This window comes from Micropterus salmoides, unplaced genomic scaffold (assembly GCF_014851395.1).
Source record: "Micropterus salmoides isolate LMB-PRFRI ecotype aquatic unplaced genomic scaffold, ASM1485139v1 Ms_hic_scaffold_11, whole genome shotgun sequence".
NCBI classification, from domain to species: Eukaryota; Metazoa; Chordata; class Actinopteri; order Centrarchiformes; family Centrarchidae; genus Micropterus; species Micropterus salmoides.
This window is the reverse complement of record NW_024040152.1, coordinates 35,484,533-35,512,301: the sequence shown is the minus strand read 5'-3', so window position 1 is coordinate 35,512,301 and position 27,769 is coordinate 35,484,533. Positions and strand designations below refer to the sequence as shown.

General features: G+C 45.4%; 2 protein-coding genes and 1 long non-coding RNA gene across 3 annotated transcripts in view; 2 read left to right on the top strand and 1 right to left on the bottom strand.

The window, feature by feature from the left end:
* Positions 1 to 15,587, top strand: part of adam15 (ADAM metallopeptidase domain 15) — a 151,216-nt gene extending 135,629 nt beyond the window's left edge. Inside the window, exons 22-26 of the mRNA XM_038712398.1 lie at positions 849 to 917; positions 2,094 to 2,141; positions 12,714 to 12,779; positions 13,452 to 13,600; positions 14,200 to 15,587. Of these exons, the coding sequence (XP_038568326.1) occupies positions 849 to 917; positions 2,094 to 2,141; positions 12,714 to 12,779; positions 13,452 to 13,600; positions 14,200 to 14,266 (399 nt within the window). The 3' untranslated portion in view covers positions 14,267 to 15,587. The remainder of the gene's footprint in view (positions 1 to 848; positions 918 to 2,093; positions 2,142 to 12,713; positions 12,780 to 13,451; positions 13,601 to 14,199) is intronic.
* A 373-nt stretch (positions 15,588 to 15,960) lies between these two features.
* On the top strand, positions 15,961 to 19,331 carry LOC119898204. The gene is made up of 2 exons (XR_005443509.1): positions 15,961 to 18,511; positions 18,688 to 19,331. It is a non-coding gene; the product is annotated as an uncharacterized LOC119898204 (long non-coding RNA).
* Positions 19,332 to 25,771: 6,440 nt separating this feature from the next.
* LOC119898203 (semaphorin-4B-like) overlaps positions 25,772 to 27,769 on the bottom strand; it is a 32,884-nt gene continuing 30,886 nt past the window's right edge. The window contains exon 14 of the mRNA XM_038712393.1: positions 25,772 to 26,403. Coding sequence (XP_038568321.1) covers positions 26,072 to 26,403 — 332 coding nt within the window. The 3' untranslated portion in view covers positions 25,772 to 26,071. The remainder of the gene's footprint in view (positions 26,404 to 27,769) is intronic.

The following is a 27,769-nucleotide window of genomic DNA, read 5'->3' as shown; positions in this document are numbered from 1 at the left end:
CTAATGCTCAGTGCGGAATATACGACTTTCAGCGACGGCAGGTCGACTTGTTGTTTTGTGACGGGAGTCTTGACGTCGTGATTGTAAGTCGCTTTGGTTTGGGGACCAGATATAAAATGTAATGTGTTCACGCTACACATTTAGATTACATTTAATATCTACATGTCAGAGGTCGCACACTACGAGGGGTTAAGTGTCTCGCAGGGACACAATGGTGGATGTGTCACAGGGGGGAGTTGAACCCGGGTCTCTCTCACCAAAGGCATGTGTCTTATCCACTGCACCATCACCACCCCATGAGCTGACAACGTCACACGACAACTCTATCCGGTCCCCAAACCAGGTTTTTTATGATAATGAGGATAAAATTTCTGAAGACGTCTTTATAAATCTTGGTGACACTTGGTGTCTGAGCCGCAGAGTAAAAGGTGTTTTGTAGTAGAAATATCTGCCTGCTGTCATTGGCTGGATGTGGATGTTGATTCGGCTGACGGCTCCAGATATTGAGCATGCTGGGTATCTGGCTGGTGTCGCCGATGCGTCGGTGAGCCTCTTCACACAACGACTGGCGAAAGGCGATTGATCGCCCGTTTGCCAGCCCGACTGTCGGCGAGCTTGGTGAAATCTGACTTAGAATTGTGTAGCGTGAACTAGAGTCCTCTCTGTCCCGCCGTTGTCACGGACACGTGAACTCACCGCAGAGGCGGTTTCACTTCGGCTCATTCGACGTTGCGTCGCAGCTGCAGGTGTTCCCTCTCACATTAACACACCTGCTTTGTTTGACCTTTGACCTCCTCTTCACTGCATGTATCAGCTGTCACTCTGCTTCCTGTTTTCTCTCCTATCAGGTTCATGACAGACCTGCTCCTCCCACTAAGCCACTCCCCCCTGACCCCACCCTAAAACCCCTGCCGCAGGTAACGTCACCTGACCTCACCTGGAGGCGCTAACGTCTGTGTTGCTGCTGCTAACAGCTCATTCTCTGTTTGTGCGAGTGTGTTTGTCGTCCTCGTGCTGTGACTGTTGTCCTGGTCCAGGTGTGTCGTAGAGTCCTTTAGTCTGAGGTCTTCACAGGTCCGAATCTTTGGACCCGATCTGAACGCATCACAGTGCAAAATGACACAAGTCTGGAGGGTAGATGTTTGGATCCTGCTGTGTAGAGACACCTCGGATACGTTCAGGTCTTACTGACACAGACCTGAGATCTGCGTTAACACATCACCGACCTGATTAAGACTCCACGCCATGGCCTGACGTGCACCGCCCCAAAACTACACGTCACGACGCCTTCTCTCTTTCTGCGTTTTAGTTATTTCATTAAAGCTGCGTTCAGACTGCAGCCAAAGTGACCCAATCAGATTTTGACACCCTTTTTTAAGCTTTAAGCTTGTACGTAGGGGCCCAAACTCCAAACACAAATATATATTTGAGTTACTTTGAGTTACTAAGTTACTGATGATATGCGTGTCGACCGGTTAACCCTACAGCTGCGCACATCGACCTCCTTCGTGTTGCTGTGCATTACCACCGCCACTCCAGCAGATGGCGCTGTCGCAAAAGAACTGCGGTCCCAGGATTGCAGGGGTCCTGAAACTGCAGCCTCTAGTGGTGCAGCTACATAATATTGTTTGTAGCAGCCTACACCAACGAAGAAGAAGAAGCTCCACACAGTGGAACATAGAAACCACACCTAGCGTTTTGCCAGTGTTACTGCAGAGTGACGCAGACACCAACGCACAGGTGGCCTCAGACTGGAGAGCATTTGGACCTGGTGTGACTCTGGTCCCAGTAGACGGTTCTCAGAAACGGACGGACCTGTGAAGACCGAAAGGCTGAAGAACCAGTGAAAACACGTGTCGATGTGTCTGTGTGTGAAATTAAAGCTATAGTCCAGAAGAGACGTAACAGGACTCGGACCTCTCTGTGTCAGAATGTTTCAATGCGATGACACAAAGAGGGATAAACTGCTGCTCCAGCAGGTGGCGCTGTGATTAACTTCACCACCTTACCTGGAAACTATCTCTGCTCGACTGCTGAGTGACCCTGAGCCCTGATCAGAAGGCTCTAATGCTGCTGCTCTAATGTGTTAACAGCGACCTGCCCCCCCCAGCAAGCCTCTGCCCCCCGACCCTCCCAGCCAGGTACAGTCGCCGCTACCTGTAGTGTGGCAGTGTTACCTGTAGTGTGGCAGTGTTACCTGTAGTGTGGTAGTGTTACCTGTAGTGTGGCAGTGTTACCTGTAGTGTGGTAGTGTTACCTGTAGTGTGGCAGTGTTACCTGTAGTGTTACCTGTAGTGTGGCAGTGTTACCTGTAGTGTTACCTGTAGTGTGGCAGTGTTACCTGTAGTGTTACCTGTAGTGTGGCAGTGTTACCTGCTGTGTTACCTGTAGTGTGGCAGTGTTACCTGTAGTGTGGCAGTGTTACCTGTAGTGTGGTAGTGTTACCTGTAGTGTGGTAGTGTTACCTGTAGTGTGGCAGTGTTACCTGTAGTGTGGCAGTGTTACCTGTAGTGTTACCTGTAGTGTGGTAGTGTTACCTGTAGTGTGGCAGTGTTACCTGTAGTGTGGCAGTGTTACCTGTAGTGTGGTAGTGTTACCTGTAGTGTGGCTGTGTTACCTGTAGTGTGGCTGTGTTACCTGTAGTGTGGCTGTGTTACCTGTAGTGTGGCTGTGTTACCTGTAGTGTGGCTGTGTTACCTGCTGTGTTACCTGTAGTGTGGCAGTGTTACCTGTAGTGTTACCTGTAGTGTGGCAGTGTTACCTGTAGTGTGGCAGTGTTACCTGTAGTGTTACCTGTAGTGTGGCAGTGTTACCTGTAGTGTTACCTGTAGTGTGGCAGTGTTACCTGTAGTGTGGCAGTGTTACCTGTAGTGTGGCAGTGTTACCTGTAGTGTGGCAGTGTTACCTGTAGTGTGGCAGTGTTACCTGTAGTGTTACCTGTAGTGTGGCAGTGTTACCTGTAGTGTTACCTGTAGTGTGGCAGTGTTACCTGTAGTGTTACCTGTAGTGTGGCAGTGTTACCTGTAGTGTTACCTGTAGTGTGGCAGTGTTACCTGTAGTGTTACCTGTAGTGGGCAGTGTTACCTGTAGTGTTACCTGTAGTGTGGTAGTGTTACCTGTAGTGTGGCAGTGTTACCTGTAGTGTGGTAGTGTTACCTGTAGTGTGGCAGTGTTACCTGTAGTGTGGCAGTGTTACCTGTAGTGTGGCTGTGTTACCTGCTGTGTTACCTGTAGTGTGGCTGTGTTACCTGCTGTGTTACCTGTAGTGTGGCAGTGTTACCTGCTGTGTTACCTGTAGTGTGGCAGTGTTACCTGCTGTGTTACCTGTAGTGTGGCAGTGTTACCTGCTGTGTTACCTGTAGTGTGGCTGTGTTACCTGTAGTGTGGCTGTGTTACCTGTAGTGTGGCAGTGTTACCTGTAGTGTGGCAGTGTTACCTGTAGTGTTACCTGTAGTGTGGTAGTGTTACCTGTAGTGTGGCAGTGTTACTGCTGTGTTACCTGTAGTGTGGCAGTGTTACCTGCTGTGTTACCTGTAGTGTGGCAGTGTTACCTGCTGTGTTACCTGTAGTGTGGCAGTGTTACCTGCTGTGTTACCTGTAGTGTGGCAGTGTTACCTGCTGTGTTACCTGTAGTGTGGCAGTGTTACCTGCTGTGTTACCTGTAGTGTGGCAGTGTTACCTGCTGTGTTACCTGTAGTGTGGCAGTGTTACCTGCTGTGTTACCTGTAGTGTGGCAGTGTTACCTGCTGTGTTACCTGTAGTGTGGCAGTGTTACCTGTAGTGTGGCAGTGTTACCTGTAGTGTGGCAGTGTTACCTGTAGTGTGGCAGTGTTACCTGTAGTGTGGCAGTGTTACCTGTAGTGTGGCAGTGTTACCTGTAGTGTGGCTGTGTTACCTGTAGTGTGGCAGTGTTACCTGTAGTGTGGCAGTGTTACCTGCTGTGTTACCTGTAGTGTGGCAGTGTTACCTGCTGTGTTACCTGTAGTGTGGCTGTGTTACCTGTAGTGTGGCAGTGTTACCTGTAGTGTGGCAGTGTTACCTGTAGTGTGGCAGTGTTACCGGCAGTGTTACTGTAGTGTGGCAGTGTTACCTGTAGTGTGGCAGTGTTACCTGCTGTGTTACCTGTAGTGTGGCAGTGTTACCTGCTGTGTTACCTGTAGTGTGGCAGTGTTACCTGTAGTGTGGCAGTGTTACCTGCTGTGTTACCTGTAGTGTGGCAGTGTTACCTGTAGTGTTACCTGTAGTGTGGCAGTGTTACCTGTAGTGTGGCAGTGTTACCTGCTGTGTTACCTGTAGTGTGGCAGTGTTACCTGCTGTGTTACCTGTAGTGTGGCAGTGTTACCTGTAGTGTGGCAGTGTTACCTGCTGTGTTACCTGTAGTGTGGCAGTGTTACCTGTAGTGTTACCTGTAGTGTGGCAGTGTTACCTGTAGTGTGGCAGTGTTACCTGTAGTGTGGCAGTGTTACCTGTAGTGTGGTAGTGTTACCTGTAGTGTGGCAGTGTTACCTGTAGTGTTACCTGTAGTGTGGCAGTGTTACCTGTAGTGTGGCAGTGTTACCTGCTGTGTTACCTGTAGTGTGGCAGTGTTACCTGTAGTGTGGCAGTGTTACCTGCTGTGTTACCTGTAGTGTGGCAGTGTTACCTGTAGTGTGGCAGTGTTACCTGTAGTGTTACCTGTAGTGTTACCTGTAGTGTTACCTGTAGTGTTACCTGTAGTGTGGCTGTGTTACCTGTAGTGTTACCTGTAGTGTTACCTGTAGTGTGGCAGTGTTACCTGCTGTGTTACCTGTAGTGTGGCTGTGTTACCTGTAGTGTGGCTGTGTTACCTGCTGTGTTACCTGTAGTGTGGCAGTGTTACCTGCTGTGTTACCTGTAGTGTGGCTGTGTTACCTGTAGTGTGGTAGTGTTACCTGCTGTGTTACCTGTAGTGTGGCAGTGTTACCTGCTGTGTTACCTGTAGTGTGGCAGTGTTACCTGCTGTGTTACCTGTAGTGTGGCAGTGTTACCTGCTGTGTTACCTGTAGTGTGGCAGTGTTACCTGCTGTGTTACCTGTAGTGTGGCAGTGTTACCTGCTGTGTTACCTGTAGTGTGGCAGTGTTACCTGTAGTGTGGCAGTGTTACCTGTAGTGTGGCAGTGTTACCTGTAGTGTGGCAGTGTTACCTGTAGTGTGGCAGTGTTACCTGTAGTGTGGCAGTGTTACCTGTAGTGTGGCAGTGTTACCTGCTGTGTTACCTGTAGTGTGGCAGTGTTACCTGCTGTGTTACCTGTAGTGTGGCAGTGTTACCTGCTGTGTTACCTGTAGTGTGGCTGTGTTACCTGTAGTGTGGCAGTGTTACCTGTAGTGTGGCAGTGTTACCTGTAGTGTGGCAGTGTTACCTGCTGTGTTACCTGTAGTGTGGCAGTGTTACCTGCTGTGTTACCTGTAGTGTGGCAGTGTTACCTGTAGTGTGGCAGTGTTACTGCTGTGTTACCTGTAGTGTGGCAGTGTTACCTGTAGTGTTACCTGTAGTGTGGCAGTGTTACCTGTTGTGTTACCTGTAGTGTGGCAGTGTTACCTGTAGTGTGGCAGTGTTACCTGTAGTGTGGCAGTGTTACCTGTAGTGTGGCAGTGTTACCTGTAGTGTGGTAGTGTTACCTGTAGTGTGGTAGTGTTACCTGCTGTTACCTGTAGTGTGGCAGTGTTACCTGTAGTGTGGCAGTGTTACCTGCTGTGTTACCTGTAGTGTGGCAGTGTTACCTGTAGTGTGGCAGTGTTACCTGCTGTGTTACCTGTAGTGTGGCAGTGTTACCTGTAGTGTGGCAGTGTTACCTGTAGTGTTACCTGTAGTGTTACCTGTAGTGTGGCTGTGTACCTGTAGTGTTACCTGTAGTGTGGCAGTGTTACCTGCTGTGTTACCTGTAGTGTGGCTGTGTTACCTGTAGTGTGGCTGTGTTACCTGTAGTGTGGCTGTGTTACCTGTAGTGTTACCTGTAGTGTGGCAGTGTTACCTGTAGTGTTACCTGTAGTGTGGCAGTGTTACCTGTAGTGTTACCTGTAGTGTGGCAGTGTTACCTGTAGTGTTACCTGTAGTGTGGCAGTGTTACCTGCTGTGTTACCTGTAGTGTGGCAGTGTTACCTGTAGTGTGGCAGTGTTACCTGCTGTGTTACCTGTAGTGTGGCAGTGTTACCTGCTGTGTTACCTGTAGTGTGGCAGTGTTACCTGTAGTGTGGCAGTGTTACCTGTAGTGTGGCAGTGTTACCTGTAGTGTGGCAGTGTTACCTGTAGTGTTACCTGTAGTGTTACCTGTAGTGTGGCAGTGTTACCTGTAGTGTTACCTGTAGTGTTACCTGTAGTGTGGCAGTGTTACCTGCTGTGTTACCTGTAGTGTGGCTGTGTTACCTGTAGTGTGGCAGTGTTACCTGTAGTGTGGCTGTGTTACCTGTAGTGTTACCTGTAGTGTGGCAGTGTTACCTGTAGTGTGGCAGTGTTACCTGTAGTGTTACCTGTAGTGTGGCTGTGTTACCTGTAGTGTGGCAGTGTTACCTGTAGTGTTACCTGTAGTGTGGCAGTGTTACCTGCTGTGTTACCTGTAGTGTGGCAGTGTTACTGTAGTGTGGCAGTGTTACCTGCTGTGTACCTGTAGTGTGGCAGTGTTACCTGCTGTGTTACCTGTAGTGTGGCAGTGTTACCTGCTGTGTTACCTGTAGTGTGGCAGTGTTACCTGTAGTGTGGCAGTGTTACCTGTAGTGTGGCAGTGTTACCTGTAGTGTGGCAGTGTTACCTGCTGTGTTACCTGTAGTGTGGCAGTGTTACCTGCTGTGTTACCTGTAGTGTGGCAGTGTTACCTGCTGTGTTACCTGTAGTGTGGCAGTGTTACCTGCTGTGTTACCTGTAGTGTGGCAGTGTTACCTGTAGTGTGGCTGTGTTACCTGTAGTGTGGCAGTGTTACCTGCTGTGTTACCTGTAGTGTGGCAGTGTTACCTGCTGTGTTACCTGTAGTGTGGCAGTGTTACCTGTAGTGTGGCAGTGTTACCTGTAGTGTGGCAGTGTTACCTGCTGTGTTACCTGTAGTGTGGCAGTGTTACCTGCTGTGTTACCTGTAGTGTGGCTGTGTTACCTGTAGTGTTACCTGTAGTGTGGCAGTGTTACCTGTAGTGTTACCTGTAGTGTGGCAGTGTTACCTGTAGTGTTACCTGTAGTGTGGCAGTGTTACCTGTAGTGTTACCTGTAGTGTGGCAGTGTTACCTGTAGTGTTACCTGTAGTGTGGCAGTGTTACCTGTAATGTGGCAGTGTTACCTGCTGTGTTACCTGTAGTGTGGCAGTGTTACCTGTAGTGTGGTAGTGTTACCTGCTGTGTTACCTGTAGTGTGGCAGTGTTACCTGCTGTGTTACCTGTAGTGTGGCTGTGTTACCTGTAGTGTTACCTGTAGTGTGGCAGTGTTACCTGCTGTGTTACCTGTAGTGTGGCAGTGTTACCTGTAGTGTGGTAGTGTGGCAGTGTTACCTGTAGTGTGGTAGTGTGGCAGTGTTACCTGTAGTGTGGCAGTGTTACCTGCTGTGTTACCTGTAGTGTGGCAGTGTTACCTGCTGTGTTACCTGTAGTGTGGCAGTGTTACCTGCTGTGTTACCTGTAGTGTGGCTGTGTTACCTGTAGTGTGGCTGTGTTACCTGCTGTGTTACCTGTAGTGTGGCAGTGTTACCTGTAGTGTTACCTGTAGTGTGGCAGTGTTACCTGTAGTGTTACCTGTAGTGTTACCTGTAGTGTGGCAGTGTTACCTGTAGTGTGGCAGTGTTACCTGTAGTGTGGCAGTGTTACCTGTAGTGTTACCTGTAGTGTGGCAGTGTTACCTGTAGTGTGGCAGTGTTACCTGCTGTGTTACCTGTAGTGTGGCAGTGTTACCTGTAGTGTGGCAGTGTTACCTGCTGTGTTACCTGTAGTGTGGCAGTGTTACCTGCTGTGTTACCTGTAGTGTGGCAGTGTTACCTGTAGTGTGGCAGTGTTACCTGTAGTGTGGCAGTGTTACCTGTAGTGTGGCTGTGTTACCTGTAGTGTGGCTGTGTTACCTGTAGTGTGGCTGTGTTACCTGTAGTGTGGCTGTGTTACCTGTAGTGTGGCTGTGTTACCTGTAGTGTGGCTGTGTTACCTGTAGTGTTACCTGTAGTGTTACCTGCTGTGTTACCTGTAGTGTGGCAGTGTTACCTGTAGTGTGGCAGTGTTACCTGTAGTGTTACCTGTAGTGTGGCAGTGTTACCTGCTGTGTTACCTGTAGTGTTACCTGTAGTGTGGCAGTGTTACCTGTAGTGTGGCAGTGTTACCTGCTGTGTTACCTGTAGTGTGGCAGTGTTACCTGTAGTGTGGTAGTGTTACCTGTAGTGTGGTAGTGTTACCTGTAGTGTGGTAGTGTTACCTGTAGTGTGCAGTGTTACCTGTAGTGTGGTAGTGTGGCAGTGTTACCTGTAGTGTGGTAGTGTTACCTGCTGTGTTACCTGTAGTGTGGCAGTGTTACCTGTAGTGTGGTAGTGTTACCTGCTGTGTTACCTGTAGTGTGGCAGTGTTACCTGCTGTGTTACCTGTAGTGTGGCAGTGTTACCTGTAGTGTGGCAGTGTTACCTGCTGTGTTACCTGTAGTGTGGCAGTGTTACCTGTAGTGTGGCAGTGTTACCTGCTGTGTTACCTGTAATGTGGCAGTGTTACCTGCTGTGTTACCTGTAATGTGGCAGTGTTACCTGCTGTGTTACCTGTAGTGTGGCAGTGTTACCTGTAATGTGGCAGTGTTACCTGCTGTGTTACCTGTAGTGTGGCAGTGTTACCTGTAATGTGGCAGTGTTACCTGCTGTGTTACCTGTAGTGTGGCAGTGTTACCTGTAATGTGGCAGTGTTACCTGCTGTGTTACCTGTAGTGTGGCAGTGTTACCTGTAGTGTTACCTGTAGTGTGGTAGTGTTACCTGCTGTGTTACCTGTAATGTGGCAGTGTTACCTGTAGTGTGGTAGTGTTACCTGCTGTGTTACCTGTAGTGTGGCAGTGTTACCTGTAGTGTGGCAGTGTTACCTGTAGTGTGGCAGTGTTACCTGTAGTGTGGCAGTGTTACCTGCTGTGTTACTGTAGTGTGGCAGTGTTACCTGTAGTGTGGTAGTGTTACCTGTAGTGTTACCTGTAGTGTGGCTGTGTTACCTGTAGTGTGGCTGTGTTACCTGTAGTGTTACCTGTAGTGTGGCTGTGTTACCTGTAGTGTTACCTGTAGTGTGGCTGTGTTACCTGTAGTGTTACCTGTAGTGTGGCTGTGTTACCTGTAGTGTTACCTGTAGTGTGGCTGTGTTACCTGTAGTGTTACTTGTAGTGTGGCTGTGTTACCTGTAGTGTGGCTGTGTTACCTGTAGTGTTACCTGTAGTGTGGCAGTGTTACCTGCTGTGTTACCTGTAATGTGGCAGTGTTACCTGCTGTGTTACCTGTAATGTGGCAGTGTTACCTGCTGTGTTACCTGTAGTGTGGCTGTGTTACCTGCTGTGTTACCTGTAGTGTGGCTGTGTTACCTGTAGTGTGGTAGTGTTACCTGCAGTGTTACCTGTAGTGTGGTAGTGTTACCTGCAGTGTTACCTGTAGTGTGGTAGTGTTACCTGCTGTGTTACCTGTAGTGTGGTAGTGTTACCTGCTGTGTTACCTGTAGTGTGGCTGTGTTACCTGTAGTGTGGTAGTGTTACCTGCAGTGTTACCTGTAGTGTGGTAGTGTTACCTGCTGTGTTACCTGTAGTGTGGCTGTGTTACCTGTAGTGTGGCTGTGTTACCTGTAGTGTGGTAGTGTTACTGGCTGTGTTACCTGTAGTGTGGTAGTGTTACCTGCTGTGTTACCTGTAGTGTGGCTGTGTTACCTGTAGTGTGGTAGTGTTACCTGTAGTGTGGTAGTGTTACCTGCTGTGTTACCTGTAGTGTGGCTGTGTTACCTGTAGTGTGGTAGTGTTACCTGCAGTGTTACCTGTAGTGTGGTAGTGTTACCTGCTGTGTTACCTGTAGTGTGGCAGTGTTACCTGTAGTGTGGCAGTGTTACCTGCTGTGTTACCTGTAGTGTGGTAGTGTTACCTGCTGTGTTACCTGTAGTGTGGCAGTGTTACCTGTAGTGTGGTAGTGTTACCTGTAGTGTGGTAGTGTGGTAGTGTTACCTGTAGTGTGGTAGTGTTACCTGCTGTGTTACCTGTAGTGTGGTAGTGTTACCTGCTGTGTTACCTGTAGTGTGGCAGTGTTACCTGTAGTGTGGCAGTGTTACCTGTAGTGTGGTAGTGTTACCTGCTGTGTTACCTGTAGTGTGGCAGTGTTACCTGTAGTGTGGTAGTGTTACCTGTAGTGTGGTAGTGTGGTAGTGTTACCTGCTGTGTTACCTGTAGTGTGGCAGTGTTACCTGTAGTGTGGCAGTGTTACCTGTAGTGTGGCAGTGTTACCTGTAGTGTGGCAGTGTTACCTGTAGTGTGGCTGTGTTACCTGTAGTGTGGTAGTGTGGCTGTGTTACCTGTAGTGTGGTAGTGTTACCTGCTGTGTTACCTGTAGTGTGGCTGTGTTACCTGTAGTGTGGTAGTGTTACCTGTAGTGTGGTAGTGTTACCTGCTGTGTTACCTGTAGTGTGGCTGTGTTACCTGTAGTGTGGCTGTGTTACCTGTAGTGTGGCTGTGTTACCTGTAGTGTGGCTGTGTTACCTGCTGTGTTACCTGTAGTGTGGCTGTGTTACCTGTAGTGTTACCTGTAGTGTGGCAGTGTTACCTGTAGTGTTACCTGTAGTGTGGCTGTGTTACCTGTAGTGTTACCTGTAGTGTGGCTGTGTTACCTGTAGTGTTACCTGTAGTGTGGCTGTGTTACCTGTAGTGTTACCTGTAGTGTGGCTGTGTTACCTGTAGTGTGGCAGTGTTACCTGTAGTGTTACCTGTAGTGTGGCAGTGTTACCTGTAGTGTGGCAGTGTTACCTGTAGTGTGGCTGTGTTACCTGTAGTGTTACCTGTAGTGTGGTAGTGTTACCTGCTGTGTTACCTGTAGTGTGGCAGTGTTACCTGCAGTGTTACCTGTAGTGTGGCAGTGTTACCTGTAGTGTGGCAGTGTTACCTGTAGTGTGGCTGTGTTACCTGTAGTGTGGCTGTGTTACCTGTAGTGTGGCTGTGTAGGCTGCAGCTCCACCTGCTGGCTGGAGGAGCTCAGCAACAGTTCTTTATCAGGACCCGGTCACACCAGAAACCAGCACTGTGAAAATCAGTTTTTGTCATGGTTCACAAACTGCGTCCCTCAGTCCAGTCTGACTTCCTGTCTGTGGCTCTCTGCTGCGAGCCCATTGGTTCTTCATAATGATGTAAGTTGCATTAAACATTAGAAGGTTTAATTCAGGCTGTCAAACTGACTCAAACGGTCGGGAAAAAATGAAAGATAGAAGCTAAAATCTACCGATCACACAGTACAAGTGAACCAGCGCATCGCCGACAACGATATTAAGGATCAACGCTGTTCCTGTACAGCTGCTCTATTCACTAATCATTAAAATGCAAAAGCAGTGGGTTTATATAACGTTGCATTCAGTAGGAAGTTAGCCAGCGTTAGCTAACTAACATCACATTAGGAATAAGCCGACATTTTTCTGGATTTGTTTCAGGTTTTGGAAAGAGAATAAATCGTCCTTCTCCTTCCAGACTCTCTGGTAGCTGCTGTAATTATTACAAGATGCTCCAGGAGCAGCGTTTGACCAGATCTTAGAAACATACAGCCAGAAAAAGCTAGAAAACAACTCTTTCTGCATTCGAGTCACTGGAGCGCAGCCATGAAAGAGTCGGAGCTCAGAGTGAGACCTATACTGGGCTGTGATTGGCCAGAAGTGTATTTGGGGCGTGGCTTAGCGAAGCGAGGCAATTGGCTCTGCCTACTCACGAAATGACAGGCGCTGGCCCTTCCTACAGCTCGGGCATGGTTGGCTACTGTAGGCTGTGGACGGGACACGTGAGCTCCTGTTGGGTCGAATCATGTGTCCATTGAAAGGTCAGATTTCAGTTTACATCCAAACTCAAGTTATTCCGGTTTTAATTACATATTAGATACGTCTGACACCTCAAGTCCACTGACTCCGGCTGCGCCGCGGTTGCCGGAGCTAATCGCAGCCGTTATAGTCGATGCTTGTGAGTCCACCAGACGAGAAGCGTGTCTCCGCTCCGCAGAGAGGTACCAGGTCTATTCTGGACGCAAGAGCAGATCGAGCCCGGCAGGAAGTCAGACAAAACGCCCTGTTTCTGAAACGCTCCCTGATGATATGCAGCCTGCAACCGACGGAACGAAACGTGGTCGCAGAGAGCCGTAAAGAAATGTAGGAGCGCAAAAAAGGACAAATTAATAATAATCGACCGCCGGATTACTGTGAGGCTTCATAGGTGAGTCATGTCAGGCCTGACAGAGGCGCTGATGGTGGTCGCCGTGGCGATTTTATCATGAAATCGTTTCACTGGTCGAGTCATAAGGAGCTCAGTTTTCCAGCAGCTGTGTGTAATCTGGTGTGGCCGGGACTTTACTGCAAGATGTTCAGTCTGTTCTGTTTCTGTCTGCATGCAGCACTGATAACAATAATAATGATAATAAAAGTTTAGTTTCATTGATGTTTGAACGAGCAGGAGACGTAGAATAGACGCTGTCGCCGCACGCTGCTTCCTGTTTCCTGACTTTACTAAACAGGAAGTGTTCTGAAGCTTCTCTCCTCCTCACTAACCTTCCAGCTGCTGGTGAGCCGACCAGCGCCACCCAACAAGCCACTCCCACCTGACCCCGTCACACCTGGACAGGTACACCACACCTGGCAGCAGGTAGCATGTAGACAGAGTCGTGATCAGACTATTGATTATTGAGATCTGGTGATTTAACTGGTTGAATCAGGAGCCAATCAGAGGTGACTGATTTGGAGATGAGCCCTGGCAGGCGTGGGGCGTTCAGGAACAGGAGTGAACATCAGACGTGCCAGTTGCTGGTTGCACTGAGAGGGATGGAGTTACCTGAACTATCATTTCTGACCCGTTACCTGTAACTCCATCACGTCCTGTCGCACTCGGCGCTCCGCTCAGTTTTCACCTATTCATTCCATTCAGTTCCACGGTGGAGCTTTTTCTTGAACATCAGTTCTCCCTGCAGACGTTTCACTTTAAAGGTTCACTACGAAAGATTGTAGACTTTAAATTTGGAACGTAGTTAGCAGCCGTGTTGAGTTTAACTGATGAAAGCAGCAGAGCGGCGAGTGAGACATGAGCGTTTCACTCTCAGTACACCTGCTAATGAAGCGACGCAGGGTTTCTAAATTTGAACTGGTCATTGAAATTTATCAATTAGAAAATGAGCACAAACTTTAACTTGTGTTTATGTTGCTGTGAAATTAGTAAAAACTTTACTGTTGGCAGGAAACTTGAACGCAGCTTTCTGTTTCAGAGGTTCATGTTTTTTTTTTCCCATGATTCTCTCCTCAGGTCTCTGTTCCATCCAAACCTGTGGTGCCCATCAAGCCCCGCCTCCTGCCCCCGCCGTGCCACCCCCACATCCCCCCTCACCCCGGCTACCCCGCCAACACCAAACCGCCGCACCACGGAGCCGTCGCACCTGCAGCCGGTCCCAGCAGGTTTGCTGTCCCGCTGAGATTCAGATGTTTGCGTTTGTTTGTTGGACAAAGCTGTAAAATAACGTCACAGATAAATTCCAGAATGACCCAAAAGCTCTGAGACTTTTTCCCCATTAAGACAGGAATAAAATAACATTTCATTTGCAACTAAAGGAGCAAGAAGAGTAAGAGGAGCTCCCTACGGAAGCTCGTTTCTGCCAAATCAAAAACAAAAATCCACCAATTTAGTTTTTCTGTTCATTTTCATAACCAATTATATGAATAAAAAATGACGAATCATTTTAAATGAGATGACATAATGCAACTACACCGGCCTAAGGTTTTTATATTTTATACACATCTTTAAACTGCACTTTATCTGCTGAGCACCTCCCCTGTTTTGTATTTTTGAGGCTGATGCTGACGTTAACGTTTGGCAGGTTAAAAAATCTGTGATAGCTGAGCTACAAACTGAGCGTGACCGTTTACAGCGACCAGTTTCAAGGCAGACATAAACAATCAGCTGATTATTGGGTCAGTCATATGTAACGCCTTGTTCTTTCCCACCTGCAGTCTGAAACCTAAAGATACTCTCTGATGTTTGTCTCCTGTCTCTGCAGACGACCTCCTCCTGCTCCTCCGCTTCGACCCGCAAACCCTCACAAAGTCGACTCGTCCCCGCTGTAACTCGGCGTGGAGGACGTGAGTTTGTCTGACAAACTCTCGAACGTCAGTGACGAAGATGATGATGACTTAATTATCCAGTTTGCACTCGGTCATCGGATTTCTCTCTGAACCCTGTAAATAAAAGCTCAGTGCCTTGCTCAGCAGCGCCGAACTTCGACCGACGGCTGCCGGAGATGATGTCACATTAAAGTGTCTTGGTGTCGACGATGCGGCGCCCCCTGGAGCCAGCAGGGGGTCAGTGCCTTGCTCGAGGAACCTGGGACGGGAATCAAACCTGTGTTTCTCAAAGTAAAGACTAATTAGCACAGTGGTTCCCAAACTGTGGTCCAGGGCCCTCTGCAGGACCCGGAACAGGCTCCTCTGGAAATGAGAAATCTTTTTTAGGCTCCAGATGTTTTAGCAAAATAACATATTTTCTTTTTTTCTTCAGTCCTGCAAATCTTTTTCGTGGAGTCGGAGTTCGGAGATCTGAAACACGTGAACAGTCGAAGTTAAGACTTGAGATTAAGGACGTAGAAGATGAACAGCTGTCGGACCAAGTGGCGGCCGAAACCTGTCTGAGATTTTTAAAATGAAGTTGAAAAATTGGAGAAAACAATATATAAATATTTATATTTTATTTTTTCAGAATAAAGTTGTAACATGTCGATAAAGTACTTTCAAAAAGTGACAACATTACAACTTTATAATCAGAAGATTACAACCAAAATATTCCAGCTTTGTTCTCTACGATCTTTGAGTTTTAAAATTATAAATATTTGGACTTTATTCTTGAAATCTCAGACTTGTTTTTGCCGCAGGGATTGTATTTTAGCTTTGCTCTAAAATCTTAAAATTCTTGTTGCTGGATCGAAGGAAGCTCCTTCGCTGACGTGATAAACGCGTTCTGGATTTTCTAACGATGAGATTCTTGTTGGACTTCAGGCTGGACGTGAACTGGAAGGAGTGCTGGATCAGGTTTTTATTTTTCTAACCCGCCTTGAGATTTCTATCGGAGACAGTCAGGAATGTAACGAGTGTTCGTGACCTTACGCCAAAGACGAATGATGTAAAAGATGCTGTAACATTTATCTGACCTCTCCTGCTGAAGGAAGAAGTTTGTATTTGCCTTTTCCGGGTAGAGATGGAGGACGCGTAGCTGAACTCTGTGATCAGCTCATTAGTGGAAGAGAATAAGTGAGAAAGACATAATCATAACAGGGCGGAACAATTATTCCAAATCTTATCAATATCGCAATATGGCTTTATAAATCGCAGGAGGTGCAGAAGGCTTTATGTGTCAATCTAGCTTTTCAAATTAAATATCTTGCTGCAGCCTTCACATCATACTCTACAGACTTTTTTCAAAACCTTTCCAGCCTTAAATCATCATCAAGTATGAGGAGATTTCTACCTGATACCAAGAAATAATGTCAAAAGTAATCAGCCAATGTTAAGAACTTAAATATTAACCATGAAGTGAAAACATGTCCCTTTATCACCAATTACCGCAACTCGATACTTTATCAATACCTTTGACAGATCTACAAAGAGGGCTGGGCAATAAAAAATAAAATAACACATGTTCAATAAATATTTGGTTTAATTCATATGAATCACAAAGAAATTATCACATAATTTATTTTGTTGAGGAAAAAGATTTACTCATCAGATTTGTTTAAAAATAATTATCATACTAGTTTTGACTGTTCTGCCTCAGATTTGTGAAGTGATCCTCTGTTTGGCATCAAGTGTTTGTCCCATTAAAGAAAAATTTAACCACATAATGAACCATCTGGTTTCTTCAGTTTTCAGTCAGGGGCAAAAATCAGCTTTTAAACTTGAACGAAAAAACGGTTTGATATTCTGATAATTATCGATATCGAATGATGTGAAATGTTTTTACCGTGATAACATTTTTGGCCGTATCGCCCAGCCCTGTCTACAAAAGCCTTTATTTCAGTGAGCAAAAGAAACCAAATACAATATTCTCTGATGTCCACAGTCACATGGGTCAGAGAGAGATCCTTTACTGCAGTAGAAGTACAAATACTCCACAAGTAAAAGTCCTGCATTCAAACCTTCCGACAGTAAAAGTATGTGAGTATTATCAGCAGCATTGTTGCAGTAGAAGTACTCATGTTGCAGTAAAGAGAGTGAGGAAACAGCTGAGATTGCCCCGCCCACAGGAAGTGATGTCACTACCCTCCATGATTTTAAACTTAAATAAATCCTGGACAGAAAACTGGCAGCTGCAGAAGTGAATGTCTTCACCCGACGATCCTTAAAGAGTCTGAGCAAACATGTTGTATTCATGCTGTCAGCGTCCCGTTGTGTTCACATGTTTGCTGCTAGAGGAGAAGTCCTCAATAAAACAGACTGTTTCTACTTTATACGTGTTTTTTTTCCAGGTTGGGTTAAAATCCATAATTATCTATTTCATGGAGAAAATATTCATATCATTTAATCGCTGCCGTTTTGGATCTGTTGTTAGTTGTATTTAAATTCATTGCTGATTTAATGCTGCATTAGGACATTTTTGTTCCTTATCGAAAACTTTTTTTAAATTTTGATCCCATGTTGCAGAATAGGAATAACACACACTGTGTAGATCAAATATCGACGTCTGTGCAATAAGGACAAAACAATAAGGACATTTAAACCCATTAAAACGTCGTTTACGGCTCGAGCCGTCACCAATACATGAATCATGACTTGTGTCGAAACATCCTTTCATTTTGAAGGAAAACATTAAATTTCCACCAGATGGCGCCACTACATAGGTTGACTGTGTTATAAAGCATTTTATGGCTCAATGATCTAAAATGACTGAGTATGTGTGGATGTCTGAGAGCCATGTGTGTAGGGCCTAAATGTCAAACGTGGTGTTTAGGTGACAAAATCACACAAATATCCTGCAGGTTACTTTTTTTTTGTGCAGTCTATGGTTCAAAGACTTTAGAACATTTCTCACCTACGTAGAGGCAAAAACACAGCAGTCAGTCCTTAGACAATAATAAAATCTTGCATCTTGCGGCAACACAAAGAATCCAAAACAAAGTCTGCCTTTGTTTTGGATTAGAATATTTGCGTTTATACAGGTGCGGTTGAAGCAAAAGTTATAAAGCTATGCGCCTCTTCGGTGCCGCCATTTCACACCCGACAACATGAAGAAAACCTACACGGCCCCCGAAGCTGTGGATTACGTTACTGATCCATCAGACTGACGGCGAGCTGGAGTGGTAGTGTAACCGAGAGCGCCACAGATGATGTGGAGTTTCACGTGACGTCGGATTCCTCATCTGACTCAACTCAAAGTGAGGAGCTGGATAACACAGAGGAGACAGCCGATCCTATGTGGACATCAAAAAATGGACTCCACTTGTCACCCGCTAACGCCGAGACGCTACGTGCCTGCCAAGGCGACCCGACACACTACGGAACAGCTCGCATCGAGGACCCAAAGTCCGCATTCCAGCTGCTGTTCACGGAGGAGATGGTAAAACTGAGAAGGTCCCAGAAAAACTGGATTAACATTGATGCGACGGATGTGGAGGCGTCCATCGGGTTCTGATTCTGGCTGGAGTCTACAAGTCCCGCAATGAGTCCACCCGGAGCCTGTGGGATGATCACACAGGCCGGCCGATCTTCAGGGCCACAACGCCCCACCGCAATTTCCAAAACTGGAGTTCAAATGTAAGATTTGACCCGACCTGGACTTTACCGGGATGACAAGCTCGCAGCGTTCAGGCCCATCTGGGAGAAGTGGCTGCACCGCCTCCCCCTTCTCTTTAACCCCGGGGTGGACGTCTGTGTAGACGAGCAGCTGGTCGGGTTCCGTGGCCGCTGCAAATTCAGGCAGTACATGTCGTGTAAACCTGCCAAATATGGAATAAAAATCTGGGTCACAAGTGATGTCTCCACCTCAGATGCATGGAAAATGCAGATCTATACTGGAACAGAGAGTTGTGGGGCTGGAGGGACGCACTGTCACCACAGACTATTTCTTCACCTCTCATGCGCTGGCAGAGGAGCTGCTGAAGGAAAAACTCGCTCTGGTTGGAACAATTAGGAAGAACAACCCTGAGCTTCCTCCACACCTCCTCCAAACTAGAGAGCGAGCGCCCAGATCAGATCACAACGGCCGAGTCTTATGTGCCCAAACGAGGGAGAAACGTGTTTTTGCTGAGCACCGCGAGCCTGCGGTGAGTGGAGGGGAGCACCAGAAGCCCAGGATGCAAAGGAGCTGTGGACAACCTGGATAAGGTTTGTGCTTTTAGCAACAGTAACTCACACATTTATTTTATATGCACATTTATTTGTGTGCTTTTCTAAAATATATGCCTATTTATCTATTTAGTCATTTTATAATTTTTTTTTTTCTGTCGTATTTTTACAACGTTTTATACGTATTTTTTCCTTGGTCTTTTGTTATTTTGCAGGCTGTTGACGCATACAGCTGCAAGAGGAAAACATCGGTGGCCAATGGCGCTCTTCTATAATCTCATAGATGTGTCGGCTTTCAACGCCTTTGTCCTGGTTCCAGGAAGGGTCAGGAGCCGGGACCAAAGTGTCAAAAGGAGGCTGTTCCTGGAGGAGCTGGGGAGGATGCTGGTGTATCCCCGGATGCAGAGGAGAGGGCGCCTCCCCCGCACACCAGCTGCTGCAGCCATGGTGAAATCGCAGCAGATTGCTGAAAAGGCAAAAGCAAGTGGGGCTGCAGACACCCGCAAGAGGAGGAGGGCGTGCTGTTGCTGCGCAGACAAAAAAGAAACATTTCGACCACCTGCACAGAATGTGGCGCTTACATTTGTAGGCATGCCTTCCCATTCTGCAGCTGAACACCCCCTCCATCCACACACCCTCTCATTCCTACACCACGCCTGTGTATTCTGAAGTATTCTGAAGTGTGATATGTTTTCTAAAGTTGTTGGTATTGCTGAAAGTTTAGGTGTTGAAAGGTTTTGTGTATGTATAGTTTTTGATATAAAGATTCGGTTTTTACATTAAGTTTTGATATGAAGTCTTTATGAAGTTTTGATGTGTTTATATAATTTAGAAAAATAAAAATTCATATTCATGGTGATCTTGTAGTTTTGCTTTATTTCTAGAGCAAATTTTGATGTGTATGGAGACAGGCACGGTTAAAGTCACCTAGTGGAAATCAGGAAAATGTTTGCAATATGTTGTGGTTATTTCTTTTAATCTGGCATAACACAAAAAATTAAAATGCGTAAAAATCAATGTTGCTGCTAATCATGGACGTATACCAGGCTGTGATAATTCCTTCCCAAGAAATCCACTTTGCATGTAGTATACAAAGTTTTTAAAAATTCTTAGTTTTTTTCCATCAATCAAAACATTGGCATCATGTAAACAAATGGCATTTAAGGGGTTAAAATAAAAATAAAATTTGGTATTATGATGAGGGCTGATGTTGGTTAAAAGATTTAACACAGTGAAAGTGGAAAATAATAATATAAATAATTTTATGGCAGTGTTTAGAGCGGAGATTTTTGTCCCTTAATGCGCTCAATGTAAAAATGTATGAGGCCAGAATTATTAAGTACAACGAAAGACTTCATTCAGTCTACAAGAGTTGCACGATTACTATTAAAGTTAGCAGAGGGCTAAACTGGAAGTTAGCAAACATCAACCCACTGGACGCTGTAACGCTACTGCTAACTAGCGTTTTGGCGGTGTAATTGCAGAACAACGCAGACACCAATGCACAAGTACGAATGTGTGGAAACGTGCGTAGCTTACGCCGTAGACTGGACGCAGAACTATAAATCAGGCTTAACTGTTAAATGTTTGTGTTATGAAAGTGTAACTGGAGACAGAGCACAGGAAAGAAGGACTGGTTTGAGTCAAAGTCCAGGCCCGGTTTAATTTAAGCTTTTGTCAGATAACATTTTTTAGAGGTCCAAAAGAAACTACATAAATAAGAGTCTAACAGAGTTACAGTACTACAGAAACAAGTACATAAAGTAATTTATCACATTCAAACTTTGTGACATATTGAATTGCACAACTTATGCTTATTCTTTTACAGTGGGGAAATAAGTATTTGACCCCTTGCTGATTTTGCAGGTTTGCCCACTTACAAAGAATGCAACGATCTATAATTTTAATTATGTATTTTAACAGTGAAAGACAGAATCCCAAAGAAAATTCCAGAAAATCACATCATATGAATTTATTAAAATTGATAACAATCTGATGAGGAAAAACAAGTATTTGACCCCCTGGACAAACAGCATGTTAATATTTTGTAGAAAAGCCATTATTGGCCAGCACAGATGTCAAACGGTTTTTATAGTTGGTGACAAGGTTTGTGCACATTTCGGCAGGGATGTTGGCCCACTCCTCCCTGCAGACAGCCTCCAAATCATTCAGGTTCCGAGGTTGTCGCCTGGCAACTCGAATTTTAAGCTCCCTCCAAAGATTTTCAATTGGATTCAGGTCTGGAGACTGGCTAGGCCACTCCAGAACCTTGATGTGCTTCTTCTTCAGCCACTCTTTTGTTGCTTTGGCGGTGTGCTTAGGGTCGTTGTCGTGCTGAAACACCCATCCTCGACCCATCTTCAGCTCTCTCACTGAGGGAAGGAGATGTTGGTCCAGAATTCCACGATACATGGCCCCGTCCATCCTCCCCTCAATACGATGGAGTTGTCCCGTCCCCTTGGCTGAAAAGCACCCCCAAAGCATGATGTTGCCACCACCATGCTTGACGGTGGGGATGGTGTTCTTTGGGTTGTACTCGGTGTTCTTTGCCCTCCAAACACGACGAGTTGAGGCCAAAAAGTTCTATTTTGGTCTCATCTGACCACATCACCTTCTTCCAGGCCTCTTCTGAGTCGTCCAGGTGGTGAATGGCGAACTTCATGCGGGCCTGTACATGTTTCTTCTTGAGCAGGGGGACCTTGCGTGCGCTGCAGGATTTCAATCCATGACGCGTAGTGTGTTACCAACCGTTTCTTTTGTAACTGTGGTCCCAGCTGCCTTCAGTTGATTCATCAGTTCCCCCCTTGTGGTTTTGGGATGATTCCTCACCGTTCGCATGATCAGGGACACCCCACGAGGCGAGATCTTGTGTGGAGGCCCAGACCGAGGGAGGTTGGCGGTGGTGTGGTGCTTCTTCCATTTCCTGATAACTGCACCGACAGTCTTGATCTTTTCTCTCCAAGTTGCTTTCCGATTCTCTTGTAGCCCATCCCAGCCTGTGCAGATCAACAATCTTGTCCCTGATGTCCGTAGAAAGCTCTTTGGTCTTGCCCATGGTGGTGATGTTGGATGCTGGTTGTTTGGGTGTTGACAGGTGTCTTTTATACAGGTAACGAGGTGAGGCAGGTGTATTTGATGTAGATAATTGGTTGGGATTGGGGCTGTGTCTTAAAGAAAGACTAACTGGCTTGTAGGAGCCAGAATACTTGCTGTTTGGTAGGGGGTCATATACTTGTTTTTCCTCATCAGATGGTTATCAATTTTTATAAATTCATATGATGTGATTTTCTGGAATTTTCTTTGGGATTCTGTCTTTCACTGTTAGAATGTACATATGATTAAAATTGTAGATTGTTGCATTCTTTGTAAGTGGCCAAACCTGCAAAATCAGCAAGGGGTCAAATACTTATTTCCCCCACTGTATGTATCGTATTTAATCACATTGTGTTGAATCGCAATAGGGGTGAATCGTATCGTAAAATGACTGATCAGAATGTGATCCGCTCGGTCGGTAACATTTGAAACGTAGCCTACGGCGTAGCTACGCACGTAGAACCTACAAGAGAATCACGAGGTACAGCGTGGACTAGTTTTCACCACTGGAGCAGTGCTCGTTCAAAACGGGCCAGCTCAGAACGCCTTCTCAAGAACCGCTCAACCAGACAACTTCACACTCGACGGTAATGCTCAACTTAAAAGCAAGGAGATGATCAAATGGCTACTGTCATTTCTAAAAGCTAGGCTAAGACCAGGCTAATAAGCTATTTTGGACCAGGCTATTTAGCTACTTGGAACCAGGCTAATAAGCTATTTTGGACCAGGCTATTTAGCTACTTGGAACCAGGCTAATAAGCTATTTTGGACCAGGCTATTTAGCTACTTGGGACCAGGCTATTTAGCTACATGGAAACAGGCTAATAAGCTATTTTGGACCAGGCTAAAAATCTACTTGGAACCAGGCCTATAAGCTACTTGGAACCAGTCTAATAAGCTATTTTGGACCAGGCTATTTAGCTACTTCGGACCAGGCTATTTAGCATCTCGGGACCAGGCTATTAAACTATTTTGGACCAGGCTATTTAGCTACTTGGGACCAGGCTATTAAACTATTTTGGACCAGGCTATTTAGCTACTTGGACCAGGCTATTTAGCTACATGGAAACAGGCTAATAAGCTATTTTGGACCAGGCTATTTAGCTACTGGGGACCAGGCTATTTAGCTACATGGAAACAGGCTAATAAGCTATTTTGGACCAGGCTATTTAGCTACATGGAACCAGGCTAATAAGCTATTTTGGACCAGGCTATTTAGCTACTTGGGACCAGGCTATTTAGCTACATGGAAACAGGCTTTTTAGCTACTTGGAACCAGGCTAAAAATCTACTTGGAACCAGGCCTATAAGCTACTTGGAACCAGTCTAATAAGCTCCTTGGAACCAGGCTAATAAGCTATTTTGAACCAGGCTATTTAGCATCTCGGGACCAGGCTATTAAACTATTTTGGACCAGGCTATTTAGCTACTTGGACCAGGCTATTTAGCTACTTGGGACCAGGCTATTAAACTATTTTGGACCAGGCTATTTACCTACAAGAGAATCACGAGGTACAGCGTGGACTAGTTTTCACCACTGGAGCAGTGCTCGTTCAAAACGGGCCAGCTCAGAACGCCTTCTCAAGAACCGCTCAACCAGACAACTTCACACTCGACGGTAATGCTCAACTTAAAAGCAAGGAGATGATCAAATGGCTACTGTCATTTCTAAAAGCTAGGCTAAGACCAGGCTAATAAGCTATTTTGGACCAGGCTATTTAGCTACTTGGAACCAGGCTAATAAGCTATTTTGGACCAGGCTATTTAGCTACTTGGAACCAGGCTAATAAGCTATTTTGGACCAGGCTATTTAGCTACATGGAACCAGGCTAATAAGCTATTTTGGACCAGGCTATTTAGCTACTTGGGACCAGGCTATTTAGCTACATGGAACCAGGCTAATAAGCTATTTTGGACCAGGCTATTTAGCTACTTGGGACCAGGCTATTTAGCTACATGGAAACAGGCTAATAAGCTATTTTGGACCAGGCTATTTAGCTACTTGGGACCAGGCTATTTAGCTACATGGAACCAGGCTAATAAGCTATTTTGGACCAGGCTATTTAGCTACTTGGGACCAGGCTATTTAGCTACATGGAAACAGGCTAATAAGCTATTTTGGACCAGGCTATTTAGCTACTTGGGACCAGGCTATTTAGCTACATGGAAACAGGCTAATAAGCTATTTTGGACCAGGCTAAAAATCTACTTGGAACCAGGCCTATAAGCTACTTGGAACCAGTCTAATAAGCTATTTTGGACCAGGCTATTTAGCTACTTGGACCAGGCTATTTAGCATCTCGGGACCAGGCTATTAAACTATTTTGGACCAGGCTATTTAGCTACTTGGGACCAGGCTATTAAACTATTTTGGACCAGGCTATTTAGCTACTTGGGACCAGGCTATTTAGCTACATGGAACAGGCTAATAAGCTATTTTGGACCAGGCTATTTAGCTACTGGGACCAGGCTATTTAGCTACATGGAAACAGGCTAATAAGCTATTTTGGACCAGGCTATTTAGCTACATGGAACCAGGCTAATAAGCTATTTTGGACCAGGCTATTTAGCTACTTGGGACCAGGCTATTTAGCTACATGGAAACAGGCTTTTTAGCTACTTGGAACCAGGCTAAAAATCTACTTGGAACCAGGCCTATAAGCTACTTGGAACCAGTCTAATAAGCTCCTTGGAACCAGGCTAATAAGCTATTTTGAACCAGGCTATTTAGCATCTCGGGACCAGGCTATTAAACTATTTTGGACCAGGCTATTTAGCTACTTGGGACCAGGCTATTTAGCTACTTGGGACCAGGCTATTAAACTATTTTGGACCAGGCTATTTAGCTACTTGGGACCAGGCTATTTAGCTACTTGGAACCAGGCTTTTTAGCTACTTGGAACCAGGCCTATAAGCTACTTGGAACCAGTCTAATAAGCTCCTTGGAACCAGGCTAATAAGCTATTTTGAACCAGGCTATTTAGCATCTCGGGACCAGGCTATTAAATTATTTTGGACCAAGCTATTTAGCTACTTGGGACCAGGCTATTTAGCTACTTGGAACCAGGCTTTTTAGCTACTTGGAACCAGGCTTTTTAGCTACTTGGAACCAGCTAAAAATCTACTTGGAACCAGTCTAATAAGCACCTTGGAACCAGGCTAATAAGCTATTTTGAACCAGGCTATTTAGCATCTCAGGACCAGGCTATAAAACTATTTTGGACCAGGCTATTAAGCTACCACACGCCATCCAAGCAGGGGCGTCCCTCTCTAACTTCAAGAAGCTCTTGAAAACTCAACACTTTCTCTCATAACACCTCTAACATGCATTTCCTGTGCTCTTCTTCTATCCCCTACAATGATCTTGTATTGATTGCACTTACTTCCTTCCCTAGGTATTTACCCCATTGATGTGATATGTACTGTGAGCTCTTACTAGTATGTTTTGTCAGTTGTAGATCTGTAGTTGATGCTCTGTTGATGCTTGTATGTTCCTCAAATGTAAGTCGCTTTGGATAAAAACGTCTGCCAAATGAGTAAATGTAAAAGTAAATGTACTTGGCACCAGGCTAATAAGCTACTTGGAACCAGGCTAATAAGCTACTTGGAACAAGGCTATTAAACTATTTTGGACCAGGCTATTTAGCTATTTTGGACCAGGCTATTTAGCTACTTGGGACCAGGCTATTTAGCTACTTGGGACCAGGCTATTTAGCTACTTGGGACCAGGCTATTTAGCTACTTGGAACCAGGCTAATAAGCTACTTGGAACCAGGCTATTTAACTATTTTGGACCAGGCTATTTTGCTATTTTGGACCAGGCTATTTAGCTACTTGGGACCAGGCTATTAAGCTACTTGGAACCAGGCTAATAAGCTATTTGGAACCAGGCTATTTAGCTACTTGGGACCAGGCTATTAAGCTACTTGGGACCAGGCTTATAAGCTACTTGGAACCAGGCTTATAAGCTACTTGGAACCAGGCTAATAAGCTATTTTGAACCAGGCTATTTAGCATCTCGGGAATAGGCTTTTAAACTATTTTGGACCAGGCTATTTAGCTGCTTGGGACCAGGCTAATCTTCATTACTCTTTTTTATGTTGTCAATTTTATATTTAAATATTTTATGTTTATTAGTAGTTTGCATCAAGTCACCAAAACAAATTCCTTAATATTGTCCAAAAAGAAAAGGCAAGAACAAAAATATGAAATCCACACTACAACAGGGTAGTCCTTAATCAGAGGAGACACTCGACAACATAAACTAGCAAAAAAGGGAGGTGACAAGACGAGGCACAGGAGGACACAATTAGGGAAAAGAGTCAAGTGCAAACAATCAAACCAAGGTAAATACAAAAACAGGAAGTAAATATTTAGAACAAAATAGGGACCAAGGCACACAAAAAAACACAAGGACAAAAAAGTATAACAGACAACACTGAATGAATGCATAAAGGGACAAAACATAATCAACGACAAATATCCAGACACAAAGTGATATGTGAACTAAAACATGAAGTACCACAACCAAAACCATAACATGTTGTTGGCCACATGGTTTTCACCGGCTATTGGATTCGGGCTCATGGAGCGAGGAGAAGCAATCTGTCGGACAGCATAGCTTGCAACTTCTTCTTTGTACCCGCCTTCCACCGCTTCACAGCGATAAATCCCGAAGGTGTCGGCGGTGGCGAGGAAGCTCAAACTGCCATCAGCTGACAGGATGAAGAGTTTCTCTGGCAGGTTTCTGAATCGGGGGGATGTCCAGGTCAGAGTGGCCAGGTTGGAAGGCTTCTGACACTGAAGCCTCACTGCTTCGTTCAAATGAACACCGACTTCTGCAGGACAGAACATTTCAGAGTAAATACAAGTGAGAGGAGGTGATGGTGCTGAGTAAGGCTCTCTGTTTCAGTTATGCTGGCAGCACAGCTCTATGGAGGGCAACATCAGTCTGTCGGTCAGTTTACCACCTTGGTCTGGACTAAAATATCTGAACAACTATCAGCAGCATTATCATTCAACTTCATACGAACGTTCATGTACCCAGCAACTGTTGGATGGGTTGTGGTGAAAGGTTGTTTTAGACCTTCAGCATGAACTGTAATAACTTTGATGATCCTCATGACATTCCCATCAGCCTCAGCTGCATCTCTGTGTTCACTGCTAATTAGCTAATGTTCGCATGCTAACGTGCTAAACTAAGACGGTAAACGTGGTAAACATATCCATGAGCAAATTGTGAAAAAAATAGGTGGGATGTATTGAAAAATTTTAAGTCATGCAGGAATATTTTAATAGGCTACTTTTATTTCTTATTTCTCATAATTGAGCAATATTTTTACTCTTATAGCCTGTCTTGAACTCTCATTTGACACATAGGGGCTGTGATCATGCACAACAAAAACATGCAATAACTAAGTCCCCTTTCTAAAACCAGGGTTAGTAGTGGTGCAAAAGTCCGCAGAATCCCTGATCCGGACGGATCCCTCCCGCTGCCAGTTTGGCACGCAGGTGAATCGCGGTTTGATTGCAAAGTTAAACCATCGCAGTAAAACAGTTTTACTGCCACCGTTACTTTTTCTGGAGCCCTGATTTTGTCCCTACAGGGGTTAAAACAATTCAGCAGAATGTTAGACACACTTCAGATCAGGTATTTACGGAAGCGCATTGCACTCACCAGAGAAAAAATTGGAAACCTTATCTCATGATTACGAGAAAAGATGTCGTAATTATGAGAAAAGATCTCGTAATTAGAGATGACTGGAAAGGTGCCATTTAGTACTGAGTTCAGTAAAGTTGGAAATAGATTCACAGATTTGAGCTTCCGGGATCAATAACTCGTAAGCAAAACGTGTTTAAAACACAAACAATGCCTCTTTATTATCGTAGTTAAGTAGACAATGAGCTACAAGTACATTTTCACATAAATGAGTCTTCCTAGGAGCAGAACAAATGACATTGGTCTCTACGTGCAGCCTGCTGTGAGACGAGTGCGCAAGGACCGTCTACAAAGTGCAACACCGAAAACACATTCTGCAGAGATTTTCAATAACTTCACACTTACACAATATAGTGCCCCCAAAATCATCTTACACATTAATGATATACTGCTGGTTATACTACAACACTTTGTATAGGGTAAAAAAGACTTTTGCATACCTTATATTAGGTAGGTCTATTTTCAATATTCAATAACTTCACTGT